Source organism: Hemiscyllium ocellatum, chromosome 1 (assembly GCF_020745735.1).
Source record: "Hemiscyllium ocellatum isolate sHemOce1 chromosome 1, sHemOce1.pat.X.cur, whole genome shotgun sequence".
NCBI lineage: Eukaryota > Metazoa > Chordata > Chondrichthyes > Orectolobiformes > Hemiscylliidae > Hemiscyllium > Hemiscyllium ocellatum.
The window spans coordinates 164438418-164458568 of NC_083401.1; the positions used below are offsets into that span (position 1 = coordinate 164438418).

General features: G+C 39.8%; 1 protein-coding gene across 1 annotated transcript in view; it reads right to left on the minus strand.

Moving 5' to 3' along the window:
* gatb (glutamyl-tRNA(Gln) amidotransferase, subunit B) overlaps positions 1-20151 on the minus strand; it is a 77266-nt gene that overhangs the window by 15536 nt on the left and 41579 nt on the right. Inside the window, exons 10-12 of the mRNA XM_060827466.1 lie at positions 19227-19360; positions 7114-7192; positions 2256-2390 (exon numbers count right to left, since the gene is read on the minus strand). Coding sequence (XP_060683449.1) covers positions 2256-2390; positions 7114-7192; positions 19227-19360 — 348 coding nt within the window. The remainder of the gene's footprint in view (positions 1-2255; positions 2391-7113; positions 7193-19226; positions 19361-20151) is intronic.

Genomic DNA, 20151 nt, shown 5'->3' on the forward strand with positions numbered 1-20151 from the left:
TCCATAGACTCCCCACAATTACCTTGACTACACATCCTCACACTCTGCTTCCTGTGAATTCTGAGGAAGGGTCACTGGACCTGAATGTTAACTCTGAGTTCTCTCCATAGATGCTGCCAAACCCGCTGAACTTTTCCAGCAATTTCTGCTTAGGTGTCAGCTGCACTGAATGAACAGAGCTTTTCTCCATAAATTAAATCATGGATCATCTAGAGATAAATGAACTTGAAATGGTAAAGTTAAGAAATGAGGAAATTTTTAAAAACATCCAGCCTGTACAATTAATTCGATAGCCATGTATAAACTTGCACATTTTCAATTCCTGTTCCCCACCCTTTTGTACATGTTCCTTTATTGGATTACCTCTCAGCAATTATCTAACTTCCTTTCAAACATCTTGTTATTTATGTTAGGAGAGAGGAATATGAAAAGATCAATGACTGTTTTCTAGGAATCTCACAAGCACCAACATGCAAAATAAAAGCAAATTACTGCGGATGCTGGAATCTGAAACCAAAAGAGAAAATGCTGGAAAATCTCAGCAGGTCTGGCAGCATCTGCAAGGAGAGAAAAGAGCTGACATTTCGAGTCTAACTGACCCTTTGTCAAAGCTAAAAAAAGGGAGAAATAGGGAGGTATTTATACTAGGGTGAGAGAAGGTGAGTCATGGCTGCAGAAGTAAAGGTAGCAATAAAGGTGATCATGACAATGCATAGAGAGATTATAGGGAGATTAGGAGCTGTGAATGACCAAGGCTGGAGCCAGTGCTATGTGACAAAATATGTGGGGATGGGGGGGTTGGGTGAAGCAGAGGCAAAATGGAAAACAGGGGAGAAGGGTAGCAAAGGGGGAAGAGGAGAGGAAAAAGATGATGAGAGAATGGGGAGCGAGAGAAAGAGAGACAAATCAAGAAATAAGAGGTACAGAACAGTGAAAAAAAATTTAAAAAGATAAATAAAATAAAATTACAGAGCAGATTGAAAACAGAGGGTGCCTAATCAGAAGATGAGATGCTGTTCCTCCAGTTTGTGTTGAGCTTCACTGAAACATTGCAGCAGGCCAAGGACAGACATGTGGCCATGGGAGCAGGATTGTGTGTTGAAGTGGCAAGCCACGGGAAGGTATGGGACCTGATTGCGTACAGACTGAAGGTGCTCAGCAAAGCGATCACCCAGTTGGCGTTTGTCTCTCCGTTATAGAGGAGACCACATTGGGAGCAACGTTGCAGTGAAGATCAATGCAAACTGGAGGAACAGCATCTCATCTTAAGACTAGGCATGTTACAGCCTGCTGGTCTCAACATTGAATTCAACAACTTCAGATGATTATCCCATCTCGACCCCTCCGTTTTCATTCTGCTCCGTAATTTTATTTCATTTATTTTTAATTTTTTTTTCACTGTTGTGTACCTCTTATTTCTTGGTTGTCTCTCTTTCTCTCGCTCCTGACTCTGCCATCACCTTTTTCCTCTCCTCTTTCCCCTTTGCTACCCTTCTCCCCTGTTTTCCATTTTGCTTCTGCTTCATCCATCCTCCCCATATTTTGTCACATAGCGTCGGTTTCAGCCTTGGTCATTCACAGCTCCTAATCTCCCTATAATCTCTCCATGCACTGTCATTATCGCCTCTTTATTGCTCCTTCTACTTCTGGAGCCATGACTCACCTTCTCTCAGCCTAGCATAAATACCTGAAGGGCTTATGCCAGAAAGGTTTATTCTCCTGCTCCTCGGATGCTGCCTGGCCTGCTGTGTTTTTCCAGCACAACATTTTTTAACTCTGGTATCCAGTATCTGCAGTCCTCACTTTCTCCTAGTATAAATACCTTCCTATTTCTCCCTTTTTTAAGCTTTGACAAAGGGTCAGTTAGACTCGAAACGTCAGCTCTTTTCTCTCCTTACAGATGCTGCCAGACCTGCTGAGATTTTCCAGCATTTTCGCTTTTGGTTTCCAACATGCAAAATATGCTTTTAGCCAAATTGTACTACTTTTTTAAGAAAAAGTGAGAGTAGCATTAAATAATCAAAGAATGCATTTTATTGACTGTCAAAAATGTTTTCAATATTCCATTACATCTACTCTACTCACAAAAATACATTATTTAAGCAACTAAATGGCAGAGAAATTACCATAACATTTATAAGAAAAAAGCTATTTGATTTTGCAGCAATCATTTGCCACATAATTATTTCCCTTTAATCTGACACTCAAGTAAACTTTTGAAAAAAAAAACAGCAGCATTTGTTAAAATAGCTTACCTCTGAAGGATGATCTTCGATAACACGCTGACAGATCTGTTCAAGTTTCCTGTGGTCTTGAATCAGCCCCAATTTCTTTTGTTCAACTATCTGGACTGCAGATTTCCCTTCTCCTTTCCATAGTTCAACAAATACCTACAAACCCAATACAAAACCATTACTATTCAAATCACCTATGGTAAAAAGTGCTGCAAATGCATAATGTACAGACTTAGCTAATCATGTGATTCAGTAAATTCCATAATTGTTTGCTCATGATTTTTAAAATTGATATTCAAATTCTTCAGTACTATGCCAGTGAACACAGAATGTTGGTGCAGAATAAATTAATTAATGATATTGAGTGCTGTGTATCAGGCTTTCCAGATTACAGAACAAACTGATAACCGATTTAAGAATCCAATTGAGCTGTTAGCTCATAGCAGATGAGGTGACAACAGTAAACAAAATAACAAAACTAGGTACTCTAGCCTACAAAATTAGCAGATAGTGGTGTATTGAAATATCAGTAGATTAGCAATCCAGAAGTTCAGGCTACTATTCTGGGATGCATTAGGAATGGTAGTTCGCCGCCCTTACCTGGTCTGGCCAAAATGTGATTCCAAGCCCCTAGCAATGTGATTGACTCTTCCACCTGAAGCAGCCTAATGAGTCATTCATTTGTATCGAAATATTACAAAAAGTATAAGCAGAAGAAAACTAGATAGCATGCATGGTATTAACACATGCACTGGTAATAACAGCACAGTCTGCAAAACCCTCCTTATCTCAGTTCTGAGCCATACCAAAGTTGGGAGAGCTGTCCCACAGCCTAGTCAATCAACAGCCTGACAGTCAGACTCACCAAATTATATCTTAAATAATAGGCCCATCCATTACTATTCCTTAGTATGTTCTCAGTGGTACACATTAGTGGGAGTCATCAATGTTAATTCCAAATCCTGTGAAGCTTCATGGCATCAGGTTAAATATGCACAAAGAAACTTCCAGCTAATTATCATCGCCCTTAGCTACTTAATTAGTGCTTTTTCGCATTGAACGTCATTTGGAAGAAGCACGAAGGATAGCAAGGGTACTGATTGTGTTATGGGAGGGGAACTTCAATAACATTGCTACTGACAAATCTGGCTGAGTCTTGAAGGATATTGTTTCCCAGATTGGGCATGCAGCAGGTGATGAGAAAATAAATAAGACAAAAAACCTCATACATGACTTTGCTCTCACAAATCCACCAGCTGCTGATGTATCTGTCCATGATACTAATGTGAGGTGCAACTAATGCACAGTCCTTGTGGAGAAAAAAGTTTCAACTTCACAGTGAGGATACTGGTCATTCTGTAGCACTACCATCTTGCTAAAAAGAGTAGATTCAGAACAGAGCTGGAAGCTTAAGTTTGGATACAAAGAGAGCCATCAATAGTATTCCACTACTTATCTATAACTTCCTGGCCTGACTTATTCTTCACTCTAGCATTACAGTCAAGCCACAGGTTCATCTCTGGTTCAATAAGGAGTGCAGAAGAGTATGTGAGGTAGCAACCTGATGAGACAACAACTAAGGACTGTACACATGCTAAACAGCTTAAGCAGCATGCAATTAATAAAACTGAGCAATCCTCCAACAAATAGATCTGATTAAAGCTCTGCAGTCTGTCACATTCAGTCAAGAATGTAGCTGACAGCTAGATAACTGGATGAAGCAATCCACAACATCAGGAACCCAGTACATTAGTGCAAGAGACAAGGCTAAAGCATTCTCAACAATTTTCAATTGTGCCAAGCAAGTGATCCATTTTGGGTGTCTACGGATGCCCAACCGTCACAAATGCCACATGTTAGCAAACTCAAAACACTACGTGATAGAAAGAAAAGGATAAAGACATTAGCCACAGAACATACTATGACCCCTGAGAACATCCTAATAGTGCCGAAAAAATCGTGTTGCAGAATTTGCCAAGGCCCCAGCTGAGCTGTTTCAATACAGCTATGACACTAGCATCTATCCAACAATATGGAAAGTTATTCAGTAGTCAGAGTTCAATACATTTATCCAACCCTATTAGTACATTCCTGATCATGACCGAAGTGACACAAAAAAGGTCATTTACAGTGTCATCAAGTGATATTTACTCAGCAATAACCTGCCCAGTGACACTCAGTTTAGGTTCTGCTAGGGTTGCTCAGCTTCCGATCTCATTAGAGCCATGATCCTAACATGGACAAAAAGTGCTGAACTCAAAAGATGAGGTAAGAGTGACCACTCTTGACATCAAGTCAGTATTTGACAATGCGTTATCAAAGGGACCTAACAAAAATGAAATCAATAGGGATCATGGTGAGGAGGGTTCTCCACTGATGAGAACCACACCTCATTCAAAGGAATATGGTTATGATTGTTGGAGATTAATCTACTCAGTCCAGAGGGCATCACTGTAGGAGTTCCTCAGAGGGATATTCTAGGCCCAACCATTTGCTTGATCAATGATCTTCCCTTCATCCTAAGGTCAGGATTGGGCATGCTTACAGTACTCAGTAAGACTTCCAAATAATTTTAGTATGTGTTCACATGTAACAAGATCTGGACAATATTCAAGCTTTGGCTGGTATCCACAAGTAACATTCACACCCCACAAATGCCAGGTAATGACTACCTTCCCTTGACGTTCAACAGTGATACCATTGCTGAATTCCTTATCAACAACATTGTGGAAGACTGACATGGATCAAATATTTAAGTAGACTAACCCTAAAAATACTGTGGCTAGAAGAGTAGGCCAGAGATGGGAAATTTTTTAGCAAGAATTTACCTTCAACTCCCCTGTTGTCCAGCAATAGGGCACAGGTCAGGAATATGATGGAATACTCTACACTTACTTAAATTAACGCAATCCCAAAATCAATCAGAAAGTTCAACACCATGCATAAAAAGCTTGTTGAACATCTTACCCACCATTTTCAACATTCAATCTCTCTGCTCTGAGATTTAATGGCATCATGTGTACCATACCCAAAATGAATTACAGCAAATCACCAAGCTTATTTCACTAAGACAAGGACAATGCATCCATGGGAACACAATCATCTACATGTTCCGGTCTAGGTCTTACACAATCCTGACTGTGAGCTATAATTCAATTCCTTCACAGGTGCTGAGTCCAGCCTGGAATTCCAAGGCTGCAAGGTGGCTCGGTGGTTAGCACTGCTGCCTCACAGTACCATGGATCTGGGTTCGATTCCAACCTTGGATGACTAGCCATGTGGAGTTTGCACAGTCTTATTGTGTCTGTAGTGGTTTCCGCCAGTTTTTCTGATTTCCTCCCACAGTTCAACGATGTGCAGGTTAGATGGATTATTCATGCTAAATAGCCTACCGTGTCCAAGGGTATGCAGTTTGGTGGATTAGCCTTAGGAAATGCAGGGTTACATGGATGGGTTGGCAGTGGGTGGAATGCTCTTCAGAGAGTTGGTGCTGACTTGGTGGGCTGAATGGCCTGTTTCTACACTGTAGGGATTCAATGATCGATGAACACAAAGTGTGCCAAAACCTGATGGATTGCAGCAGTTCATCAATGCTTTCTCAAGGGCAATTTTGGATGAGCAACAAACACTGATTTTTTTTCCCAACATTGCCAGCATCACAAAAGAATAACAAAAAACAGATACACACAAAAGGGTTAGGTTTGACTCTGATTTCCATCACAAGAACAGTACAGCACAGGAATAGGCTTTTTGGCCTACCAAGACTGCCCTTCTAAACTAAAAGTTTTTTGCATCTATGCAGTCCACATTTTTCTATTAAAAAAATTCCTGATGAAGGGCTTATGTCCGAAACGTCGAATTTCCTGTTCCTTGGATGCTGCTTAACCTGCTGTGCTTTAACCAGCAACACATTTTCAGCATATTTTTCTATTCCCTGCCTATTCATATATCTGTCAAGACGCCTCTTAAATATTACTTTGGACCCGCTTCCATCAACTCCTCTGGCACCATATTCCAGGCACTCACCACTCTCCATGAAAAAATGTGCCTTTCACCTCCTTTAAACTTACCCTTTTTTTTAAAACCATATACCTACATCACCTAGTAATTGATGTTTCTACCTTGGCTAAAAATTAATCCATCTATTCTTCTCGTAATTTTGTAAAATTCTTTCAGGTCACCCTTGATGCTGCAACATACAAGTGAAAACCAAATTGTTCAATTCCCCCTCATAGTAAACATCCTCCAAACCAGTGAACATCCTGGCAAACTGTTTCTGTATCCTCTCAAAAGCCTCCATATACTTCTGGCAGTGTGGTAACCAGACCTGTACACAATTTTTCAAATGAGGCCTAACTAGAGTTCTATATAGCACCAACATGAATTGCCAATTTTTAGATTATTTTTACATCCTGATCAATGAAGACAAGCATGCCATATGCCTTCTTGGTCACCTTATCCACTTGTGTTGTCACTTTCAGGGCACTGTCGACCCCTTTATGCCTGCATCTCTCTTAATGCTACTAAGGGTTTTGCCACTTACTGTTAACTTCCCTTCTGAATTAGACCTTGCAAAATGCATATTTTCACATGTGTCTGGAAAAGTGCACCAGTATGAATCTACTAGATGTCTAACACTTATTAAACCATATTCAACAAGGTGTTACTACATTGAGGAGAAGAATGAGAGACAGGAGGAGTTTTGAGAAATAAAGTCTCAGATTTTGAAACAATTGAAGAATCCCATCAAGAAATCAATGAAAATGCCTCAATGTTGAAAAAAAATCAGGATTTGATGTTATTTGATTCCCTCGTGTTATTAGACAGCTCTGTGCATGACTGATTATTTCTTGTAAAACAAATAAAGACGTTTACTCACTTGCTTTGCTGCAGATGAAGATATAAATCCTTTTTCTAAGAGGGTAAGCAGCTCTGCCAAAGCAGAAGGGGTAATGGGGCTGAAAAGAGTTTGCATAAAAATAAGATGTTAAAAATCAACTGTATATTAAAAATTCATTAATAGCATTTAAGAAAACAAACACCATAACTGCACACAAAGTACAAATCAGTGTAAAAAGGAGCAATTCTATGACTATCATATTTCCTCAGTAAAAACCTGGCCTAAAAATAAATCAAAATTCTTAAAGTACCTTTTGAGGACAGCACTATGCTCTTGACTTAATAGTCTGCTAAGATTCTCAGAAAACAACCACCTGGACAAGTTACCAGCCACAACACTGAATTCCTGATGAGAATCAGCATCTTTGAGGAGAAAGTGAGGTCTGCAGATGCTGGAGACCAGAGCTGAAAATGTGTTGCTGGAAAAGCGCAGCAGGTGCAGTCAGGTTTGTGGATTTTGGGTTGCAGTCAGGTTTGTGGATTTTGGGGTATTCGACGTTTCGGGCATAAGCCCTTCATCAGGGATCTGATGAAGGGCTTATGCCTGAAACGTCGAATTTACTGTTCCTTGGATGCTGCCTGACCTGCTGCGCTTTTCCAGCAACACATTTTCAGTGAGAATCAGCATCTATCAGAAAGTTAGGAATCAATTAGATTAGAAAATCAAATTCAACAATAATATGATCATGAATGGATTATTCAGCTCCTTGAATTCAACACAAAATGCACTGCAGTCTTCTCGGGCCAATATACACTTGAAAGAAGAACTGAAGACTGCTTCCAGATGTGGTCAAGCCAGAGCTGACTTCCACTCCTTTGACTAATCACCCTCTTGAGGTAAAGGTTAACATCCCAACAGCCTTGTGATTAATTTTTGTACCTGCCTCTATTGAAATTTCTAGTACTTTGATTCATCAACATCTTGGCTCATTCACAATTACAAATATTGCACTATTTAGGAAGTACACTGATCTATCTTTCTTTAGTCTAAAGAGATGACCTCACATTTTGCTACATGAACTATCTGCTAAAACTTTGCCTACTTAATCTATCACTGTCGCTTTGCAACATTCTCCTATTATTTCTATTACTACAGTCAACAAATTTAAGATATCAAACTCTCTCCTTTATTCAATTAAGTGATTTATCGATATGTTAAAAACCTGAGGCCGAGGACAGATCCTTTAGCAATGTAACTAGCCACAATCTATCACAGAATGTGTCAATTTGGTGTCTAACTTGGAAGTACAGTAAAGAGATAAAGCCAGATTTACAGCTTGAAGTAGGTTAAATCAGTAATCCCTGAAGTTTGTGATCAGGTGCTAATATTCAGCATGATTGAGTTAATGAAGGGAAAAACAAGTGGAAAATGTGTTTAGTTGGAAAATAAAGGAAGAAATCCATTGTAACCCTTAGTGAAAAGCAGTTGCTATGTTAGGATTTAGAATTAGGGTTCATGGAGGTAATCTGCTTGGTTGCAGTTTGACACCATAGCAGAGGGCTATTGGAAACCAATGGTATTACAAAGAACAGCACAGGTACAAGCGCTACAGCCCAACACATAATGCCCTTCCAAACTAAAATTCTTTTGCCTCTACACAGTCCATATCCCTCTATTCCCTGCCAATTCATAAAACTGTAAAGATGCCTTTTAAATGCTGTTATTGTATCCACCTTCAACAAATCCTCTGGCAACACATTCCAGTCACTTACCATCCTCTGGGTAAAAAAAAATTAACTTAAACCTATATCTCCCAGTAATTGACATTTCTATCTTAGTAAACATGCAAATATCTATCCTTCTCATAATTTTGTAAACCTCTATCAGGTCACCCCTCGTGCTGCAATGTTAAAGTGAAAACAAACCAAGTTTGTCCAATCTCTTCATAGTTATTACCCTCCAAACCTGAGAACGTCTGGTAAACAATTTCCGTACCCTCTCCAAAGCCTCCACATCCTACCGACAGTGTGGAAATCAGAATTGGACTCAATCTTCCAAACGTGGCCTAACTAAAGATCTATACTGCTGCAACATGACTTGCCATTTTTTTATATTATTCTTATGCCCTGGCCATTGAAGGCAAGTGTGCCATATGCCTTCTTGACAACCTGATCCACTCATGTTGTCACTTTCAGGGAACTGTGGACTAGTATGTTTAGATCTCTCTGTATGTTGATGCTAATAAGGGTTTTGCTATTTAGTATATACTTCCCTCCTGCATTAAATCTCCTAAAATGCACCAACCTCGCATTTGTCCAGATTAAACTCCATCTGCCATTTCTCTGGCCTATCTCTGTCCTGCTGTATTCTCGAGCAATCCTCTTCACTAGCCACAGCTCCCCCAATCTCTATGTCATCCGCAAGCTCATTAATCAGGTCAGCTATGGACTTGTCCAAGTCATTTTTATATATCACCATCAACAGGGATTCCAGCACTGATCCTTGTGGAACACCACTGGTTACAGGTCTCCAGTTCTGAAAAACTCCCTACTACCGCTACTCTGTCTTTTATGACTAAGCCAGTTCTGTATCCATCCAAAAAATAACAAAAGAACTGCGGATGCTGGAAATCAGAAACAAAAACAAAAACCGAAATTGCTGGAGGAGCTCAACAAGTCTGGTAGCATCTAGGGGGTTGCACGGTGGCTCAGTGGTTAGCACTGTTACCTCACAGCCCCAGGAACCTGGGTTCGATTCCAACCTCGGGTGACTGTCTGTATGGAGGTGCAGGTGAATTTGTGGCGGATCTGGAAGGATCCCTTGGGGCCTTGGAGAGAAGTACGGGAGGAGGTGTGGGCACAAGTTTAGTGGGCGGCACGGTGGCACAGTGGTTAGCACTGCTGCCTCACAGCGCCCGACACCCGGGTTCAATTCCCGACTCAGGCGACTGACTGTGTGGAGTTTGCACGTTCTCCCCGTGTCTGTGTGGGTTTCCTCGCTCCGGTTTCCTCCCACAGTCCAAAGATGTGCGGGTCAGGTGAATTGGCCATGCTAAATTGCCAGTAGTGTTAGGTAAGGGGTAAATGTAGGGGTATGGGTGGGTTGCGCTTCGGCGGGTCGGTGTGGACTTGTTGGGCCGAAGGGCCTGTTTCCACACTGTAAGTAATCTAATCTAAGTAATGTAATGTAATGTAATCTGTAGAAAGAAATCAGAGCTAACGTTTCTGGTCCAGTTCTGAGGAAGGGTCACTGGATCTAAAACATGAACCCTGATGTCTCTCCACAGATGCTGCCAGACCTAAAGAGCTTCTCCAGCAATTTCTGCTTTTGTTCCTGTATCCACCTTACCAGTTCACCATGGATTCCATGGTTTCTGTATCAGCCATGAGCGACCTTGTCAAAGGTCTTAATCAAGTCCATATAGACCACATTTACCATTCCGCCCTCATCAATCATCTTTGTCTCTTCCTCAAAAAACTCAATCAGGATCGTGAGACATGACCTTTCCCACACAGAGCCATAAGTCCATATTTTCCAAAGGTGAATAAATGTGTGTTTTTTGCTATGTGAAGTCACTGTGCAGGAATCTCATGAGGACTGAGCTGCCAGAATCCAGAATTGAGTAAATTTAAAAAAAAAGGTTGAGAGTCACTTAGCCAAAAGTTCATGGAAGGAACTTCTCAAAACCCGCAGACTTCATGAAATCTCGAACCTTGAAAAATGGCTACAAAACTGAAGCAAAGCTTGAGTAAATTCCAAAGAGTTCAGATAGACCTTTTGGGTGATGGCTGCAGGAAAGTAAGTTAACTAAGATTTTCGAAGAGGTGAGAATTCTGGGGGCTGGGAATACATTGAACTCATAGCATGAATCCTTCATAAACTACAAGTTAGTGGTCTGTGCTTTGCATAATTTCATTTTATATATAAAATTAAATGTGAAACCTTGTGACATATTTCTGCCTGTTATTTGCTGGGTGATTGGATTTCTTTTTTAAACATTAACAAGCCCAAACAGGTCGTAACTCTTGGCTTTCTCACCCATGTTCTGAGCTCTCCAACATTAAAGATAAGGATATTGGTCGGAAGATGAGGAGTCTCCTCCTGTTATTTCCTTAACACCACCATTAAAGATTAGATGTGGCAGGAAAGTAGAGCTTTGATCTGATCCACTGGTTGTGGGATTCTTTTAGTTTTCTTTAGCACATGCAGCAACAACTGTGTTGTTAGTTGCATCAGGTTGACAACGCATCTTTAGATCTGCCTGATGCTGCAGTCAACATGCCCCCATGCACTCTTCATTTAAGGTAAACAGCATGTAGGTGATTGGACAGGTTTCTGGTGAGACAGCATCTCAAAGATTGCGTACAGTTTGGTCTCTGTATTTACACAAAGATATCCTTGCCTTAGCACACTAAGATGAAGGTTCACTGGATTGGTCTCTGGGAGGACAGAGTGTTCCAATGATAGGAGGCTGAATAAGTTTTAGCAATGTTTTCTGGATTCTAGAAGAATGAGAATTGATTTCATTGAAATGTACAAGATTCTAAAGGGGTTTGAACCTGACTGGTAAGTTTAGAACACCAGGCAGAATTTCAAGTTAGGTGGACAATCATTTCAGACTGATAGGAGTAGAAATGTCTTCACTCAAAGGAATTATCTACCCCATGAGTTGCAGGTTCCTTTACTGAATATATGCAAAGCTGAGATAAACTAATTTTTGGCCTCTTTGGGAATTGAGGGATATTGGGAGCCTGTAGGAAAATGGAGTTGAACTCAAAGATCAGTCATGATAATACTGAATGTTCATGCAGACTTGACAGGTATACGGTCCAATCCTGCTCCTATTCTCATGCTCTTATGAACCAGCACTAATTCTCCACTTAATGGTAGTGAAAGCAAAAGGCAAGGTAATCGTCCTAGAGGACCACAGAACTGCTGTCTCATGAGAGGAAAAGAGAGATAGAAATAGCTGGTGCTGGTTTAACTTGAGCGAAGGGTACAGTTGAAAAGGAGAATCCTTTATGATAACCTCAGCCAGGGAGGGAATTTAACCCATGTTGTTGGCATCATTCTGCATCACAAACCAGTCATCGAATCAACTGAGCTAACTGATCCCTAGTGTGAGGTATGTGTTAGGTCATGAGGCTATAGCTTGTGATTGAGTTCAATTCTGCTACTGTTGATGACACATGGATACCCAGTTTTGAGCTGTTTGGAAATTATTCTTTTAGCCTTGTGTAATATCTCACAACATGACGGTATGTTCAATGTGAAGATGGGACTATTTACATAAGTAACAGTAGTACCTATGACAGGTAAATTGGTGAGGGCGATGTCAAGGAGGTTTTCCCTTATTAGCTGTTGTATATGGTAGATGTGTACATCACGACTTATCCAGCTCAATATTGGTGCCACAAAGTCATTCTTGTCCCACACCCAAAAGTATGTTATGTCCATGCTCTCCATGATACTTCTTTTAAGGAATGTTCAATGCAGAGCAGAATTGCATTCTTCCTTGCTGATGTTTGATCTGATGCCGTAACAATTCACGGGGTTTTGAGTCAATGTTGAAAATTCCAATGCAACATTCCCCTTACCAACAGTAATGTTAGCTTTGTATAGCTGTTCTACCATTGGGACAGAACATACCCACAGGGATTGAGCCATCTCCGACATCTGCTGCAAGGTATAACTCTGAGTCTGACTATATCATACTAATTTGATCATGCCCAACACATGCAACTCAGTACTCACTGTTCCTGTTTTCAGGAATGATCAAAGCACAGCAGGTCAGGCAGCATCCAAGGAACAGGAAATTCGAAGTTTCGGGCCAGAGCCCTTCATCAGGAATCTGGCCCGAAACGTCAAATTTCCTGTTCCTTGGATGCTACCTGACCTGCTGTGCTTTGACCAGCAACACATTTTCAGCTGTGATCTCCAGCATCTGCAGACCTCACTTTTTACTTCAGGAATGATCAGGCATGATCAAACTGAATGATGGAGCAGGCTCAAAGGGCCAAACATAATTTTCCTGCTACTTTCTATGTATCTTTGTTTCCATGCCAGGCTGTTGCTTTCAGGTCCATGAGGCTACTCTCCCAATTTTTGTACAGATTGTCAGCTATTGGCAAGGATGACAATGCAGTTAACCAGCAAATGTGTTTCTGTGTCTGATTTGTTCACAATTGCTCTGATGAGTTTGCTTAGTGCAGCTTCCAAATTTTTTTTTATAAGGCAGGACCCTTGACCTTTCCATCCATTTCTAGGATTCTTACCTAGATCCCTTCCTTCACTTAAGAACATCAACAAGAATGACTGACTTTTCACAGATATTTCTGTCATTCCTACCACCATGATCATGACCATACATATTTTGCCCCTCTCCTTATTTCCAACTGCTCTCTCCTAGATGCTCTCCCATCTAACTGTATCATTGCAATATATTCATATAAGAGACCTGTTTTTGAGCTGAGGTGAATTAAACAATAACTGTCATGATGTGATTTGAAAGCGCCACCTGCTGGTAGTCATGGATACTAGTCAAAACAGTATAATGTGAAATTACAGGACAGGTACAGAGGCTTTTCTTTGTCAATAGGTCAAATATTGTAATTTGAGCTTAAATATTAAGATAAAACTATTCATCACCCAGAAAAATAAACAGTTATTGCTTAAAGAATGGCATGCAAGTCATTCTGTCCGTGCTGTCTGAAAAAGAGCTATTCAGTTTAATCCCATTTTCTAGGTTTTGGTTGACAGCCTGGTGGATAATTACATGAAATTGTATAATCTAAGTAGTTTTAAAATGTTGAGGAATCATATAATTATTGCCCTATTAGACAGTAAATTCTGACCACCAACCATTCTCTGGGAGAAGAGATTTCCACTCTATTTAAGCCCATCATAATTTCAATTAAATTTCCTCTCTATCGCAAAGGAAACAATCCCAGACCATCCAATCTTTATTCAAAGCTAAAATTCTCCATTCTTGTGGAGAGACAACAGCACAATGATAATGTCACCGGGCTAATATTCCAGAAACCTAAACTTCTGATGCTGCACAGAGTGAAACTGTTACACGAGACCTACTGCCAATGATTTAACTGTTATGTTCTGCAATTTCCATTTGCAGGATACAAGGAATGAAACCGTCAATCTGAACATTCCTAATCAGTCCATCTTCTGGAGACTTGAGTTTGATATACACCAAAGCAAATGGTGAAACTTGAATTAAATAAAACTATGGAATGTTAAAAATGGCTGGCCTAATGGCAACCATGTAGCCACCACTGATTGTTGTGAAAACTCATCTGGTTCAATAATGTCCTTTACGGAAGAAAATCTGTATATCTAGATGTAACTCTAGACCCAGAGTTGACTCTACATGGAATCCCTATAGTGTGGAAGCAGGCCATTTTGGCCCAGCAAGTCTAAACCAACCCTGTGAAGACTATCTCATCCCTACCCTAATTACTCTACATTTATCCCTGACTAATGCATCTAACCTACACATCCCTGAACACAATGGGGAATTTAGCATGGCCAATTCACCTAGCCTGCACATCTTTGGACTGTGGGAGGAAACTGGGGCACCCAGAGGAAAGCCATGCACACACGGGGAGAATATGCAAACTCCACTTAGACAGTTACCCAAGGCTATGCAATTTGGGATTAGCAATAAATGCTGGTCTGGAGAGCAATGTACAAACCTCATGAACAAAACTCCTCTGCATCATTTCTTATGTCATAGAGATGTACAGCATGGAAACAGACCCTTCAGTCCAACTCGTCCATGCTGACCAGACCCACATGCCAGCATCTGGCCCATATCACTCCAAACCCCTGCTATTCATATACCCATCCAGATGCCTTTTAAATAGTGTAATTGTACCATAACTGACCTTTTCTGTGATGTAGTCAGAGTCATACAGCACAAAAACATGCATGGCTTGATCTGTATGCAATACTCTAGTTGTGATTTAACTTATGTTATAAAGTTCTAGTATAATCTTCTTGAACTTATATTCAATGCGTTAGCTTTTTAAAATAAAGTAACCCATATGTCTTCTCAGAGTCAAGAAGATTATTTAAAGTATTTCACATTTCTTCTCCTCAAAATACCTGTAACTATAAATGCCTGCATTATCCCCTGCACTTGTCTTATCCTACTTGTAGCTACACCAACTAGGAAATCTGCTGTCATATGTTATGCTTGTCCATTTTGCATCATCCTCACAGATCCACTTTAGCTCATCTGTAAACAATGTGACATTTGCCATCCACCTCAGCTCAGTCCTTTCTGCTTGCTTCCATTTTACCATCTGGAAGCATTTTCTGCAGTTTTTCTGCAGAAGTACCGAAATTTTCTTATCTAGAAGTCATTTTTGAAATGTCCTATTTGGCATTTCTATTCCAAGCACTTTTAATTTGACTTATAGTCTGTATGGAGAATACTTCTTAGCATCCGCAATACAAAGACCTCTATTTTCTTCCACAAGTCTGGGTTTCCAAAGTACATAGGAATATGAGCATTTCATGAGTTTTTAAACTTATGATAAGTTTGACTTTTCTTGTTAATAAAGCCTTCATTTTCACAAAACTTTGTCTGCCTATCTATATCCTTCTATCTTCTGCACCACAACTGCAGTCTTATTGTTAGACTTATCCTAAACAGATCAACTCACCTACCTGTTCCTGTATGACATTATTCACTCCATCTTCACCCTAGTTTCTTCTATATAAACCTTCTGGCTTTCACTGTTTTTCTCTATTTAATTTTTATACTCGATCTTGATTTACATGACTTTTCTAGGGTGTCTTCTGATTTTGCTGTATCACCAGCACATTCCAAGTTTGTTACACCCTTGCCTCCACACATTTTAACCTTGAGGTATGTCTGATTCGGCTTTTTTTTTGATCCATGTACAAATTGAATAATTTTGGCAATAGGACACAGCCTTGTTGTATTCCTCTCTTCAATCTCACATCTCTACAGTCAATACCACATTCAGTTGTACATTAATTAGTTTTTGAGGAGACTTGATCAAATGTTTTTTTCCCAAATCTATGAAGCATGTACAAATGCCTTTGTTTACAACTAGACATTTATAGACCACTGTTCTTAGGTTAGATATTCCTTTTCTTGTTCCAACTTCAGGCCCAAATCTAAAGGTCGCATTCTGCCATTTTCAAATATGTTGATTCTTTCTATTATGATTTTCAAGACCATTTTAATGAGGTAACTTATTAAGCTTAAAATTCTAAAATAATTGCACTTCTTTCTTGCAGGTTTATTAGGCATCAAGTCTTTGAAATGTATCATTTGGTGTTTATTTGATCTATTACCACTTCTGTTTGTCTTTCTCAAAAGGTTGACATTCTGTTATTGCTTTCCTATGCCCAGAGCTATGTCAAAACATTATTTAGCTGTGAGATCATTTAACTTAGTCCATCATTTGCCTCCATATCTTGAAGGAAACTAGTATCTTACTATAAATGGAAACAACTGTAAAGGTAAGGAGACACATTTTTACACTACCAATTAATTTTCAGAAGTATAGATTTTCTAAAGATTTTCATAACAGATAAATATGACATTTACTAATTTTAATGCATTATTTTATTTTATTCCCCAAATTCTGAATTATGCTGCAACAGGCTAACAAAATATACAATTGTTAGCAAACATACTGACATACCACTAGTTAAACAGTTATTTTATATTATCTGCATTGATTTACTGTCTAAATGTCTGCACTGAGTTTTGTCTAATGAAAGCAGAAATAAGTAGCAAACCTTGCTCTGGCATCTTAACTAGATCCCTTACATCTCCCAAACTTCGATGTTTTTTTTCCTTTATCTCCCACCTTGGCAATTTTGAGATTTACTAAATCCCCCATATCATCAGTCCACTTTATTAATTTCCTCCAACGCTGTCATTTTATATACCCTCTGCTCCTTTATTGCTGAAAACCTTCTTTTCCACCACTGATAGTCACTCACTGAACTATTCTATTCCTGCTCTCTCCATCCAGTTTATCCCTGCATGTTCTGAAGAAGTCACATTGGTCTTGAAACATTAGCTGTTTTTTTCTCTCCACAAATGCTGCCAGAACTGAGTTTTTCCAGCACTTTCTTCTTATTTTAGATATCTGACATCTCCAGTATACTGCTTTCATTGTCAAATTTGCTTTCAAAAATCTTTGCAGAACCACTTTGTTCCCCTACTTTGATTTACATTCGACCCTCTCCATTTTTGTCATTCCCCCTATTTAATGTCGCTTGTATTCTTTCCTTATTACAAAAGATCTCAATATATCTTCTTGCACATTTATCTATTCTTAACACAACATGATTCAGTTACATTGTTTTGGGAATTGATCAGAACCAGTTACTTACATGCACTGCAACCAATAAACAACCACACATTTTAACCACTATTGTGGAATTCAGTGGACTGGAGGATATAATGTTTCCAGCCCAAACAAAGTATAAATATCTAAATTAAAGAACCATAGAAAAGTTACAGCGTAGAAAGAGATCATTCAACCCATCACATCCACACTGGCTGAATAGTCTAGTTGCCCGTTCTAATCCCACTTATCAGCACCTGGTCTGTCACTCTGCAAGTTACAGTTCTTTAGGTGTAGATACAGGCTTCTTATAAATGTGAGGGCTTCTGCCTCAATCACCAAACTGGCTGGCAAATTCCAGATACCCATCACCCTCAATATGGAAAAAGTTTTTCCCTCATGTCTCTCTACCAATTACCTTGAAGCTGAGCCCACTGGTAATTAGCCTTTTGCTGGGGTAAACAGATCCTCCTGCCCACTGGACCAGCCCCTCATTATTTTGTACACCTTGATTAGGTCGCTGCTCAGTCCACACTGTTCTAAGGAAACCAACCCTAGCCTATCCAATCTTTCCACAAAGCTGGGATTTCAAGCCTGTAGCATTCTTGCACATTTCCTTTGTACATTCTGTTGCGCAATTTTGCCCTTTCTGTAACTGTAATACAAATAAGCAGCTGTGGCCTAACCAGTATCTTATAATTGATCCAGTATTATATCCCTTGCTCAATGAAAGCATCTCACAAGCATTCTTTACCATCTTATCTATTTGTCTGCCAACCGCAAGGTTTGTGAACTCCGTGGTCTCTCAATATCCCCTCCAGTATTGAGTATTACCTTGTTTTATTTGTTCTCCTCAAATGCAAAGCCTCACTTCTCCTGATTGACTTTCATTCGTCACTTAATTACCAACCTTGTTCACTCCTGCCATTAGCACTGTGTATTTTGTTCTCAGCACACCCACCATCTGCTCCACTTGTTCCTCTTCCTACTTTGTCAACATCATAAAAACTACCATTTCTCACCAAGATCGTACTGAACTCAAACAAACTTTGCTTTCATCTCCACAGTTGTGGCAAGATTTGCTGAATTTCTCCATCTTTTGTATTTATTTCCAATTTCCAACATCTGTAGTACCTTGTTTTCTTTTCTGTGGCCAATGTCCATTTCTCCTAACTATTCACTTCACCTCATGAAGCAATAGTGCTCTGAAAGCTTGTGATTTCAAGTAAACCTGTTGGACTATAACCTGGTGGTGTGTGACTTCTGATTCCGCCCACTCCAGTCTGACACCAGCACCTCCATGTCATGACTTTCCTTCAAGTCACTGTAACCAGTCTATTTTTGTCAGATCTACTTTGCAAAGTTTGCCACCTCTAACCTGCCTCAATTTTGAACATTTACTTATATCTATTGCTTTCCAAGATAACTCAAATCATATTATGATCACTCTCTCCAAATGATGATCCTCTGCTATTTCATTCACCTGTCCAGCTTCACTCCTTATCAATAAATCTAGCATTGGCTCCCCCTTGTTGGGCTTGTTACATGCTTGTTAATGAAGTTCTCTTGAACGCAGATCAAGAATTTTATCTGCCCTCCACACTTTTGTATCCCTGTTGACATTTAGATACTTCAAGTCACAAACTATTATTGCCCCACTGTTTCGTAAGTAGCAGATTTTAATAAATTCATTATTAGTTACATTGGCATATTGTTCAATCCACCTTTGTAATGGAGTAACATGATATGTACTATAAAAGGGTATGCATTGTTTATAAGAAATTAGATACATGTTCTCACCTTTGGTTTACACTGAGATTATTCTGCTTCAAGAGTGCTAGGAAATCGTTAAGGATCCAACCAATCACTTTCTTTGGATTAGCTTCAGTCTGATCCAGAACAGTTTCAAAAAATTGTACAAGTCCATCTTCATTCTGCGAAACAAAGAAATAAAGAAAAACAGGAAAGCTTCATAAAATATTCTTCCATTTTAATTTTTTAGAGTCATAAAGATACACAGCACGGAAACAGATCCTTTGGTCCAACTCGTCCATGCCGACCAGGTATCCCAATCTAATCTAGTCTCAATTGCCAGCACTTGGCCCATATTCCTCTAAACCTTTCTTATTCATAATCTCCATCCAGATGCCTTTTAAATGCTGTAGCTGTACCAGCCTCCACCACTTCCTCTGGCAGCTCATTCCATACACTCTGCACAAAGAAGTTGCCCTTATATATCTTTCCCCTCTCACCTCAAACCTATGCCCTCTAGTTCTGGACTCCCCCATCCAGGGAAAAGACCTTGTCTATTTACCCTACCCATGCCCCTCATGATTCTATAAACCTCTAGAAGGTCACCCCTCAGCCTCCGACGTTCCATGGAAAACAGCCCCAGCCTATTCAACCTCTCTCTATAGCTCAAATCCTCCAACCCTGGCAACATTCTTGTAAATCTTTTCTGAACCCTTTCAAATTTCACAACCTCTTTCCAATAGGAAGGAGACCAGAATTGCACACAATATTCCAACAATGGCCTAACCAATGTCCTGTACAGCCCTAAGATGACCGCCCAACTCCTGTACTCAATACTCTGACCCATAAAGGAAAACATACCAAACGCCATCTTCACTATCCTATCTACCTGCAACTCTAATTTCAATGAGCTATGAACCTGCACTCCAAGGTCTCTTTGTTCACCAACACACCCCAGGACCTTACCATTAAG